Here is an 18,321-nt window from a genome sequence, read left to right on the forward strand (position 1 = left end):
ATAAGATACTTTGAAAACTGAGAACAAAGAGTGTTTTACCATTGTGTTACTGGATTATTGTAAAGCTTATAAGATTGATTTCATCCGAGCAATTAAAGTTTGGAAAAACGTAAAAAAAACAATAAGTGAGAGACAGATTTAGAAAATTAAAGTTCCAAGATTTTGCTGTATTTGAAAATTGAATAAATTTGACTCATTTGTTACTCTTTAGTTTGTTTTTGAAAAGCTAATAATGCAAATATAAATCTTACAACAACAAATATTACAAACTTAACAGAGTGATTCTCTTACAAACCAGACTTTAAAAATATGTTGATACAAAAAAGATTTAATGAATTTCTTTAAATAACAATATCCTGAATTATCTTGGAATTCACTAATTCATCACAACAGATATAATAATGCTTGAATTATTATATTTAGAAAGCAATATTTTTCAGTTACTGGAGATAAAATGTCAGAGAAAAAATTTGGAATGTGTACATGGTAAGATTAATTAGGTAATCTATGTTGATATCATTCTTTATAAACCCTATGCTGAAATCCCCTCCAGATTATAAAATTTCCCCAATTTGCTGTTACACTGGGGGGAACCCAATGTCCATCACACATTAAAATTCAAGCCCTGCATTATATTTTCATATTTATGAATGCTAATACAGTAGTAGTTTACTTAAATGACAGTTGAATAACTTTTTGAAGGGTATAACAGTACTTTAAAGGTGCTGTCACTGTTGTGGCAAGTGTGGCATAGTTTTTGGCAGACAATGTGGTGAAGGGGTTAAGAATTTGGAGACTGCAGGATCAGATCTTGGTAAGGATACTGTATGACCACGAGCAGGTCACTTCACCTGTCTGTGCTCCAATTGGTAAAACAAAAAAAAAATGGAACTAATTGTATCTCAAATTTTTTAAGTCACCTTGGGTAAAGCTGTCAGCCAAATGTAAATGTATTAGTATATTACAGAAAAATGCAATTATTGTTCATTTTAATAATGGAGATACTTTTACTAAAAAGCTGTTGATTGGGGTGTATTTTTTGCCATGGTATGGAAAGTTATTGAGTATTATGAAATTTTATTAGTATTGGTATCAATATCTAAAATTTTGGCATTGTGACATCCCCAATGAAATTAACAAAATACTAGGTACTGAGACAGCAGTTAGCTGTTAATATTGATCCAATTTGTACAACGGTAGTAGTGAACCAAGACCTAGTTCTTCAGATGTAGATTTTGATTCATTGATTGATGAAACTCTTTATGCTCATCTGCTTTAGGCCCCTTACCTGAGGGAACCTTACTGGCCACAATGGATGTTGAGGCACTTTACACTAACATCCCCCATGATGATGGCATATTGGCATGTGAAATGTACCTCAAACAACATGATTTACCCACAAAGTCACTAATAGAAATGATAAAATTCACTCTGACACATAATCTATTCTCTTTTGGACAGGATTGCTACTTACAACAAATGGGGACTGCAATGGGATGTCGGTTTGCACCTCACTATGCAAATCTTTTTATGGCAAAATTGGAGGAAGATTTCATGTATATGTGCATCGTAAAACCAATATTGTATCTCCGTTACATAGATGACATCTTCATAATCTGGACTGCCAGTGAAAAGGACCTTCTCCATTTTCATAATGAATATAATTGTTTTCACCCCAACATAAAGCTGAAGCTGAATTACTCAAAAACAGAAGTCAGCTTCCTTGACACCACCGTTCAACTGAAAGACAACACCCTTGTAACTTCTATTTTTCACAAACCAACAGACAGACGGACCTACCTGAAAAATGATAGCTTCCACCCCAAGCATATAAGGCGCTCCATTATTTTCAGCCAAGCAATACGGTACAATCGTATTTGCTCAGACCCAACAGACCGGGATCAACAACTGCAGGAGCTCAGACAAGATTTCATCAAACAAGGTTACACCCCGAAAACAACAGACACTCAAATAAGAAGAGCTACTGCCATACCCAGAGACAACCTTCTGGAATATAAAAACAAAGACAACAAGGATCGCATCCCCCTTGTTGTCACCTACAACCCACATCTTGAAACACTTCGAAAAATTATAAAAGAACTTCAGCCAATACTAAACAATGACCAAACACTGAAAAATGTATTTCCTGAACCTCCCCTCCTGGCATACAGACAACCACCAAACCTTCAACAATTAATTGTCCGAGGCTCCCTAAGTGAACCAACAGAAAATGGCACATCTCCATGCCTACAGAAAAGATGCAAAACATGTGCCCACATCTATGATACAGACCGTATAGTTATACCACACTGCCGACTTGAACATCACATCAAGGGATCATTTTCCTGCAGATCATCTAATGTAGTCTACCTAATTTTCTGCATGAAATGTCCCGACACTGCACTCTATGTGGGAGAAACTGGACAAACACTCCGCCAGAGAATGAACTTACACAGGTTCCACATTAAACATGGCAACACAGATGTTCCTGTGGCGGCCCACTTCAACAGCCATGGACACTGTGAGAAGGACTTTAAGGTCACAGTGCTTATGGGCAACTTCAAAACACAGCAAGAGAGAAAAGAATGGGAAGTTAAACTCATGCTAAAATTTAATACTTTACAACATGGATTGAATAAAGACAAGAGTTTTATGGTCAGATATGAGGATTGTTTACATCTCTCAGAATGACAGACAACCTGTCTACAGACCCACATTGTTTTGAAAAAACTCATTACAAACTTCAAAAGACTTTGTTGGACAGTTATCTTATCCAGAGATCTTGACAATACATTGTTCTTTTCTCTCTTGCTAAATTAACCCTAGCCTGAATGAATCTATTAATTTTTTACATTCAAAATCTCTCATTTAAATATTTACCAATGTTGTTTCTTGTCCTAGAGTGTGTATATAAACATAGGAAACTTCAGTTTCTGTATTACATCTTGCCTGAAGAAGGGGCCTGAGTTGCCTCGAAAGCTTGCATATTGTAATCTTTCTAGTTAGCCAATAAAAGGTGTCATTTTGCTTGGCTTTTCTCTAAAGCCTTAGAAAGAAAAGAATAATATTGGACTACACATTGCTGTAACAGGGTTTCTCCCCAAAAGGGCTGGACTTAAACAATAGTTCATGGCATCATAACCTTACTGTTCTTTGTGGTTTAGTTTAGGTGGTTTGGGCAACTAAAAAAAAAAAACAATGGCTGACTCAGCAAACTTTAGAGGGATCGAACAGGCAGCATGGGAGCCTCAGAGAGACAAAGGGCTGATAGGGTTAGGAAATATATGAACAGAATATAAAAGAGATAGTGAGGGGATTTTAATTATTGTGTAGATTGAATGTGTGATGTTTTCCTTAGCTGAAATAAGGACATTTTGGCATATGGCTCAAAAATTATCCTGATATTATTTACATGACACATAAAGGCCCCAAATTGGGCGGCACGGTGGCGCAGTGGTAGCGCTGCTGCCTCGCAGTTAGGAGACCCGGGTTCGCTTCCCGGGTCCTCCCTGCGTGGAGTTTGCATGTTCTCCCCGTGTCTGCGTGGGTTTCCTCCGGGCGCTCCGGTTTCCTCCCACAGTCCAAAGACATGCAGGTTAGGTGGATTGGTGATTCTAAATTGGCCTAGTGTGTGCTTGGTGTGTTTGTGTGTGTCCTGCGGTGGGTTGGCACCCTGCCCAGGATTGGTTCCCTGCCTTGTGCCCTGTGTTGGCTGAGATTGGCTCCAGCAGACCCCCGTGACCCTGTATTTGGATTCAGCGGGTTGGAAAATGGATGGATGGATAAAGGTCCCAAATTTCTGACTTTGATTTTTCCTCTTTTTTCCCATTAACTATCATGAGGTGTTTCCAACTGATTGCAAAATATAAACAGATACTCAAAAACCAAATACGTAATGACCCCTTAACTCTTCACTCCTGCCACGTGAGGAAATCACCAAGTCCAGATTTGAAATATAGATCTACAAAGATACATAATTTATGACAAAATGCATTAACCACAAATTTAAATCTTCTGTGCTATGTAATCTTAAAATGATAAGAAACAATTGTATTAAGCAACTATTATGCCACCTAATATAAACATTTTGGATGCTATACTCTAATGCATTACCTGCTTCAGTCAAGGTTAAAAAAAGAGATTTTTGATAAGGAAGCTATGCCTAACTATTTAAATATGATCAATGGAAGCACACATCAAATTTATGGACTAGAATGATACTTACATGCCAGGCTTTGCTCCAGCAATCATAACCATACGCAGAGCAATGCGTTTATGGAGGTTCCATTTCTCAATTGATGTAGCAAGACAAATGACGCCAATGAGAAGGAGGGTTGTGTCCTTAAAGTACTCGGCTGCAACCTGTATATACAAAAGTAATTTGACTGATATTACATTATTACATTACATTTTATTTATTATTATTACATTATCTATCTATCTATCTATCTATCTATCTATCTATCTATCTATCTATCTATCTATCTATTTAGTACACATAGCTCAAATATAATATACTAGAGTGAGTCAATAAAATAAAATACCACACTCTTCTACTAGAAGACCATGATACAATATATATCTTGTAAAAAATAATTGTCAGTATGATTAATTTGACTGATATTACATTATTCTCTTAATAAGCATCTATCTATCTATCTATCTATCTATCTATCTATCTATCTATCTAGTACACATAGCTCAAATATAATATACTAGAGTGAGTCAATAAAATAAAATACCACACTTTTCTACTAGAAGACCATGATACAATATATATCTTGTAAAAAATAATTGTCAGTATGATTAAAATATTCAATTTATTAAAAACTGAAGGTATATAATTAGATTCAAGAACAAATAATGTGAATAGATGTAGAAGATGTAAATGATTGACTCATGGCAAGGTACTGGTGAGATGGTTTGTAATAAAGGGAAAATCCATGCAGGTGACTGGAGAGCTCCTTCAAGTATCAGTCTGCATAAATGGGGACATCCAGGGGAAGTTATTTTCTATTTTTTAAAATTGGTATTCAGAAAGATTCCATTAAACTGAATATTTATTTTATGAAAGGAACCAATGACATAAAACATCACAATTACATACTGTGAAATGTAAGTAACTAAGCAGATTTGCACTAAAGTACAGGGACTGAGATTTTCTCATATCTGGCTGTTAATGTGAAGTGAAACACAAAAGAGATGACTGTTGATTAATTGATTTTTAGTCAATGATCTTAATATTAATTAGTCAATTAATATTAATTTCACAAAACATGACAACAGCACACACAACAATCAAATAGTGTTTTGTAAAACAAAAAAAATTATAATAACGGTTCAAGCACATATACAATACAGTACAATACAGTTTATTTTTGTATAGCCCAAAATCACACAGGAAGTGCCGCAATGGGCTTTAACAGGCCCTGCCTCTTGACAGCCCCCAGCCTTGACTCTCTAAGAAGACAAGGAAAAACTCCCAAAAAAAACCTAGTAGGGAAAAATGGAAGAAACCTTGGGAAAGGCAGTTCAAAGAGAGACCCCTTTCCAAGTAGGTTGGGCGTGCAGTGGGTGTCAAAAGAAGGGGGTCAATACAATACAATACACAGAACATATAAACATATTCAAATGGTGAAAATATTTCACTTAAAGAGTTTTTTTGACTTTGCCTATTTTCAGATCTAGTAATGTTATAAAACCTCAATAAATTGCTTGGTGTGCCATCATAAACGTATGTGCTTCATAATTACTTCAATGGCCCATATTTATTTTTTCTTGTGTTTTCTGTTTTCTTTAAATTACCTATTTTCTCTCTGACTCTCCTCATGAATAGAGCTTTCGTTTTTATGTAATTTCCTTGTAATTTCTGACATACACAGTTCTCTACAAATTAATGGAGGTACAGTACTCAAGAACTGCTAATGTTTTAAATCAGAGGCCACGCTGTGCCCTGCAGCTGCAAAGACAGGGCTGTCTGTCTGAGATTTCCATGTCTTCAAGACATATATCAGGTTAATGAATAAAATTTTCCTTTTCGTATTCCAACTGGAATATAAGTATACTTTATGGAAAAATACTGTTGTTATATCAGTTATTAATAGTTATTATTTTGGTAGCATTACTAATTTGAGCATGGAAATGGTGCTATATAAATAAAATTTATTATTATTATTACTATTATCATCTATGTTTAGTAATTAAGAATGAACTGCAACACAGAGTTCCTTAACGAAGAATGAATTTACTAATGCTTAGTGTGTGTGTGAAAAGCAAGCTGAAATTTCTCTGTCAGTATTATTAAGTTCACACAAACTACTCCTTATGTTTCCAAAACAAAGCTTAAAATTAACCAACAGATAATTTTAAATTTGTATCACATTTTAATGCTATTAACCCAGACCCCTACTGAACTAAGCCAGTTCTGAAAATGAGAGCTTAACCAGAAGGGGGGGTGTTATGAAATTATTGGCCTGAGGCCAATAGCTTAATTATTTGCAATAATGTGCCTTTGCTGAAATTTACACACAAAATGTTGGGAAGTAAGCTGAAAATCTGTATAATGACACATTTAAATCACGTAATCTTCATTAAATCACATATTTATATAAAAACTATAGAGAATACTGAGATAATATATGTAAAGACAACAAAATTGGGGTGGAGTGGTGGCTCTGAGGCTAAGGATCTGCGCTGGTATCCCGAAGGTTGCTGGTTCGAATCCCCATCACTGCCAAAAGAGATCCTACTCTGCTGGGCCCTTGAGCAAGACCCTTAACCTGTAATTGCTCCAGGGGCGCTGTACAATGGCTGACCCTGCGCTCTGACCCCAAGGGGTATGCGAAAACTAACAAATTCCTAATACGAGAAATCATATAAGGCGAAATAAAGAAAAAAAAAATTACAGTGAAATTATTTTTTTTTTCAAATAAATGATTGATATTTGTATTTGTTAGCAAATATTATAGGTTATCCCAGTCCCCAGGAGAAATAGGAAAACTAAGCACAATCAAACCACATTGTAACAACAATAAAGAATAGTGGTGATGGAGGAAAACTTTATTACAGGGCAACAGAGCAGGAAATTAACAACTGAATAATGAAGTCCAGTCGACCTCCTATGTGTATGTCCTGTTTATTAATGATGCACTCAAGTAAAGCAAATTAAACTGAAGAAAGAAGATCACCAGTGATCCACAGTAACAAGCTCTGGAGAGGTAAGAGGCACTCTATAGATGTCTAATAGGAAGTTGAATGTGTAAGATTGTAAAGAAAAAAACAGGAGGGTAGTATGAGAATGTAAACATAAGTGAAATGTATAACAAGAGGACACAAGTGGCAACTGGGATGAGGCCCATCCAAAGGCATTTGCAGGTAGCAAGAGAATGCCTATGTAAATTTTTAAACTTTGTGTGCTGTGTTTTCTTGACTATACCAGAACAATAAATGTAGAGGTGAATTGGCAGAGGACCAACTGGGAGAACCTTATATGTCCTAAGCACTGATACAAGTTGCAGGTAGAAAAAGAAATTCATGAAAATTGAAAAAGCTTTAAGCAGTGCTACTAATGAGTCCTGAACTATCAAACTGGCTACCAAGCAAGATAACCTCTGTTTGGAAGATGAGTGTGTGAGTATATCATTTTCAAGTGTGTGTGAAGAGGTCTTCCAAACAGTACCAGAAACTGATGGCTTAAAACAAAATACCTGTAGGTCCCAATAAAAGCCTGGAAAATTTTGTTTTTTAAGAGACAAAAAAGAAAAACTTGAAAGGAAAGTGGAGAAGCAAGGGTGGATTATATGAGGTGCCAATGGGATCAATGAAAGGAGGACATAGCCATGACCAAACAGGATAAAGTTCAATGATAAAATTCTAAGTCAGGAAGACACATACCAGAATTCAGTCTATTGAGAATTGTCGTTGAGTGCTTAAGGTTAAGCCTCATACAACTCAACAGAACTGTGGATTCAGTGACCTGGCTTTTAAAACTAAAACTGGATACAATGTTCATTTTGATGATGGGAAGATGAGATTGAAATGTAGAAAAAAAAAGTTAAGAGCAGTCTTTAAGTTTCTTATATTAGAGAACCTGTGATGGTAGTTAGGAGATACAAATACCACAATATGATGCATAGATATCATTCTGTAAATATCTGAAACTATTAGCAACAGGGATTGAGGAGGTGGGGGTTACGGACTTGGTAACATAGGTCATTAATAGGCAGAAGAGAGGACTTGATCCAATTAATTTTGTAATCAGGCAAGTTTTGTAAAGTCTTGAACAGGTCTAAAATTAGGAATTATCAGAAGGAGGGATTATATAAATAAAGAAGTACATATTCTGCATATAAAGATACAATATAGAACTGTAATATGGAACTGTAATTGGGAATTATCAACATTTTCAAATTTGTAAAAGTCATACCAAAGTCCATCCTATTTATGATTTTCTATAAGAATGACCAGTTCATAAAAGAAAAGTCTTCTTCGTATCATGCAAAAGAAGTGTAGCGGGGTCGTAAGAGATGAAGCAGAATCAATGACATGTAGCAGTCAGCACATGTTGTCACAGGTTAGCCACAAACAAATATTAACTTTGACTCACTGTAGCTAAACATAGGTCTTGGCTAATAGTTTTAGCTCTGTGTTCATAACAGAGAGAGGTCTGATATACTGATAGTGAGTAGAGTTTCTGCTTAGATTTAAAAGGAAAACAATTGTTACCATGTTAACAGTTAAACTAGCTTCCTTATGCATATCAAAGAAGGGAAGGAATTATTTTTTTTTCCCCAAAATAAGGTTATTTACTTAGAACGAGGTCAATACAACCTTGGTGCCTTATCAGGACTAGAGTCCAAAACCTACCAAAATCAGAGGAATGAGTGCTTGGAGACTCAATATAATTTAGTATAGGGTGAGATAAGCAGGTCTGGGCATGTGCATTTTAAAAAAATAATTAATAATAAATAAATAATGTGCTTGCGCTTTCAGGTGGGGCTTAGGAAGCGTGGCACAGTGGCTCCAATGGCAGATGTGGTGGCAGCCAATCTCGCATCGACATGTCCATGTGTGAGATTGACCCGTTTCTTCATTAGTGCTAGAGCCATGACTGCCGCACCTGTGTCCCACAGGGTTTCAAAAAAGGAACTGATACACGAGAGACAAGAAGAGAGACAAAGGGAAAAGTGACTGACAGCAGTATCAGATGCCTGAGCTGATCCAGTTTAAAAAAAAGAATGCAGAGCGGTCAATAGCCCCACAGAACAGAGAATGATCGGTGCTCTAGGGGCAGATCTTTATCCACTGATTTACTGGAGGAACGGGTATGATGGTGGGATCCAAAGGATGCTAGGAGAGAATGAGGGAAGACAAGATGACAGCCAATTCTGACCAGTTTGGCTAATGTCGATGGAGGCAGCCAAGACAGGAGTTGGAAGTGAGGACCGAAGCTGCTGGTGTCTCCTGTGGCTGAGCAATGCGTTGGGCGAGCTGGGGAGACAGGAAACATGAAGTTGCACTAGGCTCAGTGAAAAGAGAAAGAAGAGTAATAACCCGATGACTGAGTTTTATTCTGGTTTTATCTTTGGATTATTTATTGAATTTTTAACACATGGACTGTCAGAGATTTTATTCAACTATTTATTTATTTATGGAAGATCTTATTTGCACTGTACTTTGGACACTACTGTTTTTCTATAATAAAGCACTCAATCACTTTGCACCAACCCCTTGCTGACTGTGTGTGTCCTCATTTGCCTGGCTCATCCTTGGGGCATTATCAACAGTTCCAGGTTCAAGAGGCTCCTGGAAGCAACCAGGGATGGTGGAGCTGACCTGGACTGTCACATATATTAATGAAAAAATTCAATATTAATTTCTGAGTGTCATTTGAATTTTAAATATATTTAATATGGACAGAAAGAACAGTGGCTGATTAATATGTTAAATTTGAAGCTCTGCTTCCTGAAATAAAGAACACTTAAGCTAAATTCTAGTACTAGCAATTAACGGTTATTATCTTTCTTGACCGCAAGGGGGTGAGCCTTTTCTAGGGATTATAGTGAGGATTCAAGCTGAGGGATTCTGTATGAAGAAGTATTTTGGAGAAAATAAAATAAATAAATGTGAAAATACATGTACTGTGAAATGTAAAAATAAATAAATAAAAATGCAATAATATGTAAAAAATAATTTTTGTTGCTTATTTCTTTGTTCATTTATTTAATTATTTCTTCATTTATTAATTTTGGTGTCATCACACACTACATCAAATTTACCTGGAAATGAAACCTATTATTTTCAACAATCAAAACTGAAAGTATGGGCTATAGAGAGTACTGTTTTTTTGACTGGTGAATCATCAGTACAGCTGACATAAATCTTCGTTAGATTTTATATGTAGACTCTTGAAATTATGATGAATTCAGGGTAAATGCTTCTTACAATAATTCAGGCCACTTTTTCAGGCCACTTTATCATGTCCGACACGGCTGTGCGCAACTTTGAGCATTCACTGTTTTCCTTGGGAATCATGTGGCTCCTAGGCATGTGCAAAGTTTCAGCTGTATACAATAAAAATACAGTGCTCTCTAGAGTCCAAACTCTCAAGGTTGACGGGTGAAAATGACAGTTTTAATTTCAAACCATATTTTATGTTGCATGCAGTTTCATTGACAAAAATAAATGCAGAAAATAAATATATAAAAAAACAGTTAAAAAATAATTAGGCAGTTTGGAATTTGCACGGTAAGAAGAGAAAGATATTGTAAAGTACTGAATAAAACATTTAATAAAAAAAACAATAAAGCATTACCAAAAAGAGCCAATCAAAAGTGTGCATTAAGCAAGTCAAGTCTGACAGGATGTTGTTTGGAAAAAGGTTAATTGTTCAGAAGTGACATAATGAATTTTTACTTTGTTGCACAGTTGTACAAATGAAACTGCAGGAAGCAAAAATTGTGATCAGGCAAAGCAGAAGTAGCTAACTAGGAATCAAAAACTAATAGAGCAAGGAAAGTGACATGAACATATAATCTATACAATAACTCATGATTTGCATTGACAACAAGAAAATTAGAACTGTGAGAGGCACAAACACCAGAAAGAATTATTAAAATTAAGTTCTGCAATAAATTTATATAGAGAAAAAGTACATAGGTGAGGGGTGTTCTGTCTGAAAGCAGATTTATTTCAGAACTGGTGTCAATACCAAGCAGTAGCTGGCTGTCAAGAGAATTTAAGCAAATAACTGATGATAACAGGGAGGAGGAGCAATACAATACCTCTGTAAACAGAGACTAACAACAACTTATGACCACATAGCTCTGCCTACAAGTAACAAAACCAACAACGATTTTAACCACACAGTTGTAAACCCTTAATCTGTAGGCTTTGTCTAACAAGAATAGGAATGTCACACTTTTCATTGGAAGCAGAAGGGAAGGCCTCAGTTCAGAACAGAGGACATCAATAGACAGAAAATACAGTATTATTGCTGGATCAAAGCATGTCAACATGGTAATAATATTAGTCTTTGCATGCACATATTCCCGTGACCTAAATTCAAGTCTGTGACATTTCACAAAATAATATTAAGCATAGCCATAATCAGTGTGAAAAAGAGACAGACAGCAGTGAGAAATAACAGGAAAAATAGAATATGGAATTATAATGGCACAGCCACTTGTAATCTCAGAAATACAAGTGCTCCGGGCCCACTCAGCTCAGGCACCCACCCAAAACACCCCTATATTTCTTGTATATACCTCTCATTCCAAACTAAAATACTGATTAACCCACAAACCACTAATATCCACTATGTAGTAACCTACATTGTGTGAAGTGTAAACACATTCTTAAAGAATAAAAGCATACAAAGGTACCCAAAACCATTCCAACCACAGTGTTCATCATCTGAATTAAATATACTGTAAACACCAAAAAAGGTTTTATAAAATTAACAGAAATGTAGCAGTTAAGCAAAGAATTAAACACAACAAGCTGGAGGAAAACAATTATGACCATATCATAATGTCATAATGCCAACCACCTCACATCCCAGAACCCATCAAACCAAAAGAGTATACATTGCAAAAGTTGTAAACTATATCAGCTGCTAAAAATTAATGCCAAAAATTGAAGCAAAATATACAGGATACTGTGAACGAAAACAAGAATGAAATTACTTAAGAAGTCAAACTAACCAGCAAATAACAAATCAAATGTTCAGCTGCAAGGTGCTGGTTGAAATTATTAAGCTTTTGATATGGTTGAATGGGACTACCTATTCACCACATTTCATAAATTTGAGTTCAGCCCAAACATATGTGCATGGATTATTTTAGACTACATCAAACTAGAATGTGGTTCTCGACAAGGATCCCACTTATCACTTTTGCTCTTTGCAATAGCCATTGAACCACTGTCTACTTTCTAAATGCACTAGAGATAAATTGGACTCCCAAAGGAGGACTTGAAAAGAAAATATCACTATATGCAGATGATATGTTACTGTATATATCTGACCCAGAAAATTCTGTACCAGCAATCCTAAAACCGTTAGCAGATTTTCAAAAAATATCTGGACTCAAAATCAATTTGGATGAAAGTGTGCTCTTTCCAGTGAATTCTCTAACTCACAATTTCCCACTTATTTTAGCAGATACAGTAAGTTTAAATATCATGGGGTAAATATCACAAGCAAATATTTAGTTATTTTTCAACAACATTTTGTTGTCTGCATGGAAAAAATTAAACAAGACGTGAATAGATGGTCTACCCTCCATCTTACATTAGCAGGGAGAATCAACATTGTTATGACCATCCTTCCCAAGCTTCTCTTCCTATTTCAAAGCATCCCCATATACATCAACAAATCATTTTTTAAAACATTAGACTCGATCATAACTTCATTCATTTGGAATTCGAAACATCCACTCATCCAAATGGTGACTCTACAATGACCTAAAGCAGAAGGGGGCATGGCACTACCTAACTTTCAATTCTTTTACTGGGTGGCAAATATACAAGCTATAAAGACCTGAGGCTTCATGTATAATGTTGCGTACGCCCATTCCCACATTCACATTGTGATGTATAAAAATTAAACTTGGTGTAAAGCCACTCACATTCTCATGCCAGCAACCCCCAAACCTTTGTTAAGCAAGTTTCTGCTCAGTTTTGCAAACTGTCATTTCCATTCGTCAAAGTAATGCTACTGCTCCTGTGTGGTTTCCCTTTCTTTTTTAGATTCTCATCCATGGCTTTATCAAATACACTGAAATTAACCACATATTGTTTATTAATTTAAGGCACCTGATTGTAATCAACCTGTAATAATATAATGGTGCACGGAATGGCCATGCTATTCCAAATACCAACACCTCTTTACTGTTGTTACTCTCAGTACACCACTCAAAGTATTTTAACCCATTGTATCTAAGTGTGGAATCACAGCTCTACAGCAGCTGATCGGAAAGCTCTATGGTGGGTTGTGTCGAAAGTGCAGAGGATTATCGGGATATAGCTTCCAGCCCTGGAGGAAATTTATAGCACATGCTGCCTCAGGAAAGTCACAAACATCTGCATGGATTACACTCAGCCACTCATTCCGCTCCACTTCAAAGCCTTTCCTGCATGGACCTCGCGGCTCAGAAACAGCTTCATCCCAACAGCTATAAACACAATCAATTTGTCCATCAAGTGCTCCTGGCAGAACTATTTGTACTTATAATTACAATTACCTCACTGTAAACCTGCACTATAGCTGTAATATAGCACAACCTGAGCAATATTATGAACCATTTACACTATCAGCACAATATGTACATGTACCGTATATTGTACTGTGTGCTCCTGTCAATGTAAAATAACGTCTACTTAAGAAGCACATAGAGATTCACACACATAGAAAACAAAGCATTTAACGTGCTACTTCAGTTACAATGGGATTTGGGAAACTCTACTAAATTAAACATTGATTTTAGAATGAAGTTTACAACATTCTAATTGAATGACAAAATAAACTATGAGACTAAAGTCGATATTTTGACCTTTTCTTCTTCACTGTGTCCCTATTTTTTTTTCTTTTCTCTGTACCCTAATACGCTTCCTTATGACATGTGCTACAACTTGACTTTGATATCTGTCCACTTCTTTTTTATGTTGGGCACTATGTGACTTTCTGAACTTGAACTTTCAAGTGTATCCACCACTCTGTATCACTCAATCAACTTCCTTTTGTTTTTTATATCATTGCTTAACTCTTTTAGGGCTAATATTTTTTTTGTTACTTTTCTCCCAGGGCTGAATATTTTTCCAAAAACTAACTTTTTTAAAAAAGAACACGAAGCAATGGTTTAACATATGAAATCAACAAAAAATATTTACTTTTGACAAATGTTACTGTCTTGCATGTTGTATGAGCCTGCATACTATATGATTTCACATACTATGATTTCACATACATATCACATACATGTTACACAGCAAAGTCATGCAAAGTATGATTTCGCTCAAAGCAGCCAATTGCATGCATTGCCACAATCCACTGCTTACAATATGTGTTGCACCGGTGCTTCCTTTTCAATTGTCTGTTGCTGCACTTTCTCACATATATTGTTAGTATGTACTGTAGAGACACAAGTCACCCGTTTGACATCGTGCAATGCCACTGCCACCAAGTTTTCCGCCCGCATGAAAACCGTATTGTCACCTCTTTTCATCTTCAGCCTGTCTGGCTTCATCTGTGAAGGCATGTGTCTCTTGTTCACCCTCAATGTGCCACAAACTCAAATTCCCCTGCTCTGTAGCTCCATGAACAATTCTGGTGATGTATAAAAATTGTCCATGTACACAACATGACCCAAATGTTCATAGCCCTGAAGCAGCTCCAGCACAACCTGACTTGTCAAGGGACAGTTCTCTCTTTGAAAGAAATACTTTCCTGTATATGTAATTACCAGTGTTTGCTTCTGCCAGTACAAAATTCTTTATGCCATACTTGGGCTTGTCTGGCATATATTTGCCGAAAAAAATGCGTCCCTTGTATTTTATCATAGATTCATCCACAGACAAATCACGGCCAGGGTGATAAAATTGTTTATATATTGGTTCCACAATGTCAAGCAGGGGCTGAACTTTGTACATGGGGTTATAGCCTGGCTCACCCCATGGCATTTGCTTCTGGTTATCACAAAAGTGTATAAAACTTTGCAGCAGCACGTACCTATCACGCAGCATAACCTGTCCAAAGCCACCAGGGGACAAAGCACATTTGGACCAATGCTCCCTGAAGTTATATCACCAGTCTAGTCCCATCTCTATTTGTAATGCCACAATGCACTTCATCTCATCTTTTGTTGTGGGTTTCCACTTTGAAAAACGAGACTGCGGTGCAAGCGCAGCCCGCGATTCAAAAAATTGCTCTGCATACCTATTTGTCTCGTTTGTGAGTAGCTGAAAAGAAGCATCAGGAGTGAGCAGCCTGAAGTAGTCCAGCGGCTGGTAATCTGTCGTGTCCAACAGCAAGCCATGCCGTCTTGTGAAGTCAGTTTGGCTCCCACGGATCAATGTCTGGGTATTCCTCCCACATGAACCTTGCCGTAGGTGCATCAGCTTCACTAATGTGCTCAGCTGGCAGCCGATCAGCTGGAGCGTCGTCGGCTGGTGTCCAATCAGCTGATGCCAGTTCCTCACTCTCCTTCGATCTCCTGATCACTCTTAACAAAATCAGATTCTGAAAAATCAGAGTCTGACTCAGCAATAATGCGCAAAACATTGTCTGCTGAGTATTGTTTTCTGCACTCGCTTCGCTCCCTCATGAGATGTTGATGCCATCTTGCCTTTGTTTACATCTGTTTACATTTCGTAACTCACGCACACACAAGGATTAGACGCAGAGTCAATGAGTCTAACATTCCTCCAAGCAGAGAGGGAATGCCTGTCATGTAACAGTGAGTTTTGTCGCTATTAACAGCTGATTGTTGCCCTCTACCCCTGGATGCTGATTTTTGTCGACATGCACCCTCAACACCTCCTGTCGACAAAAGTTGACATCCGCCATAAAAGAGTTAAGACAACAAATAGTATATTTTCCCGTGCCTCCACTGCACATTCACTGAAATTCTTCTTTTTCCCGTGCTTTTGCCATTGACTTTTCACAAAATGCTGAACTTAAAGGGCTATTTATATTGATTTGCCTGTTCCAAGGAGTGAGGCAGTAAGCGTGTTCACATGTGTTACTTTTCATGCTGACCGGGATTTATGGAGCAGAAGTCTGTGGAAGTTGTCTCACACATGCTTTTGTACATCTGAAGTTCTTTATGCGTACGCACATTTCCACTTTTGTCCGTACGCTATGTTTTAGTGTGAATTCTACACACAGCATTATGCATGAGGCCCCTGGACCATTGACACAAATCGATTAATTTAAACAAACCTGGTCTGTAAATTAAATAAATTCCCTGCTCTGTGCCTTAGTTAATGCAAATTACTGTCAATACACTAATAATCGAATTACCCTTCGTTCTCTCAGAATATGGAACCAATGCAGGAAGCACTTAAGACAGAGAAGCTTGCATCTGTTGCACCTCTGCATAACAACAAACTTTTTCCACCCTCTCAAACTTATACACTATTTAATATCTGGAAAATGTCCGGGACTAAAACATTTAAGAGACTTGTACATACATAGGTAATGTCATCCTATGAACAATTATACCTCTCATCAACACATTTCTTCCACTACTTTCAAGCTAGAAACTTTGGTAAACAGAATTTGCCCAATTTTCCTCACCTCCCACTTTGTTCTATTCCAGAAGAAATTTTGATCAGTCTTGAACACTCAAAAACCATCTCCACAATTTATAAAAATATTTTAAAATCCCTTCATTTCAAAGACTCCAAAGTACATTGGGGAAAGGATCTGTTACTTAATATTTCAGAAAAGGAGTGGAAGGCAGCCATGCACAGAATATACTCCAGCTCCATGTGCAAAGCACTGAATCAATCATTCAACTTAAAATCTTTTATCGAGCACATTTACCTCGTTTAAAATTGTCCAAAATGTTTCCAGGACAAGATTCAAGCAGTAAATGTTGCAGTCTAGTTCCAGCCTCATTGGGCCATATGTTCTCAGCGTGCAACAAATTAACACACTTTGGACAAAAATCTTTGCATACCTATCAGACAGCCTCTGTGTCAAAATCACTCTGAACCCATTAACTGCTGTGTTTGGTGCACTCTGAGATGGGCTTAAAGTGGAGAAGGAAGAACAAACTGAAATTGCCTTTCCTACAATACTAGCACATACGTAGACTTATCTTTCTCAACTGGAAGTTGAGAACTCCACCACTTTTAAGTCAGTGGGTAACTGATGTTTTATACTGCTTGAAATTGAAAAAATCTAATTCTCACTTAGAGGATCTGTTCAAAACGTTTTAAAACATGGCAGAATCTAATCAATAACATTTTAGAATAAACGTACACTATGGAAAAAAGGGCTCTCTTCCTTTCTTGTTTCCTTTTATAGAGTAGCTCTGGATTCTGGCTCTTTCTCTTTGGTGGGGGTTGAATTTTGCTTTGTTTATTTGCTTTACTAAGTTTGACTTAATTGTATGGAATGTTATCTGCTTCTAATTAAAATTAAAATCAATAAAAAAAGAATCTGTGAATGTAGTCTATCTCACTTGCCAAGTGTTCCAAGTTTTCTTGAAGGCACACCCCTTGGACCTCCTGCATTGTCACACTAAGAGGTCATTGCTGAAGTCACTGAGTATGCTCTGACAAATATTTTTTATGCCAAGGCATTTGGAAATGGGATAGCAACATCTGCCGTGCTCTGAAATCTGGGAAGGAACCCAACACACCCACTGTTCTGGTGGTGGGTCTAATACATCACTCATGACTACTAGTGTAAGATAGAGTACATTTCTTCAAAATATGTTTGGCTACAGCTAGGTGTATAGTAGTGCTGGGCGGTATACCGGTTCATACCGAAAACCGTTTTTAATTTTTTTTATGATATGGATTTTTCTTATACCGCAACACCGGTTTAAATTGCCTAAACGATGTTCGGAACGTGGCGCAGCGGGAAACTGTTCAAGTGGGGACCTTTTTCACTGCTACACCGCTAAACACAGATTTGTTGCACTAGGGCTCTTTTTCACTGCTACACCACCAAATAGTGGGTGGTAGCATAGGTATGCCGCGCGGTGAAAATGGACAGAGAGCCGAAAAAAAGCAGTCACGTCTGTCGTCTGGAGATGCTTTAGTTTTAAAAGGTCAGATGTGTAAATACTGTTTCTATACTACTGGATAATA

General features: G+C 36.9%; 1 protein-coding gene across 1 annotated transcript in view; it reads right to left on the bottom strand.

The window, feature by feature from the left end:
- Nucleotides 1-18,321, bottom strand: part of slc13a4 (solute carrier family 13 member 4) — a 100,030-nt gene that overhangs the window by 51,619 nt on the left and 30,090 nt on the right. Inside the window, exon 3 of the mRNA XM_028805141.2 lies at nt 4,226-4,362. Coding sequence (XP_028660974.1) covers nt 4,226-4,362 — 137 coding nt within the window. The remainder of the gene's footprint in view (nt 1-4,225; nt 4,363-18,321) is intronic.

This window comes from Erpetoichthys calabaricus, chromosome 1 (assembly GCF_900747795.2).
Source record: "Erpetoichthys calabaricus chromosome 1, fErpCal1.3, whole genome shotgun sequence".
NCBI classification, from domain to species: Eukaryota; Metazoa; Chordata; class Cladistia; order Polypteriformes; family Polypteridae; genus Erpetoichthys; species Erpetoichthys calabaricus.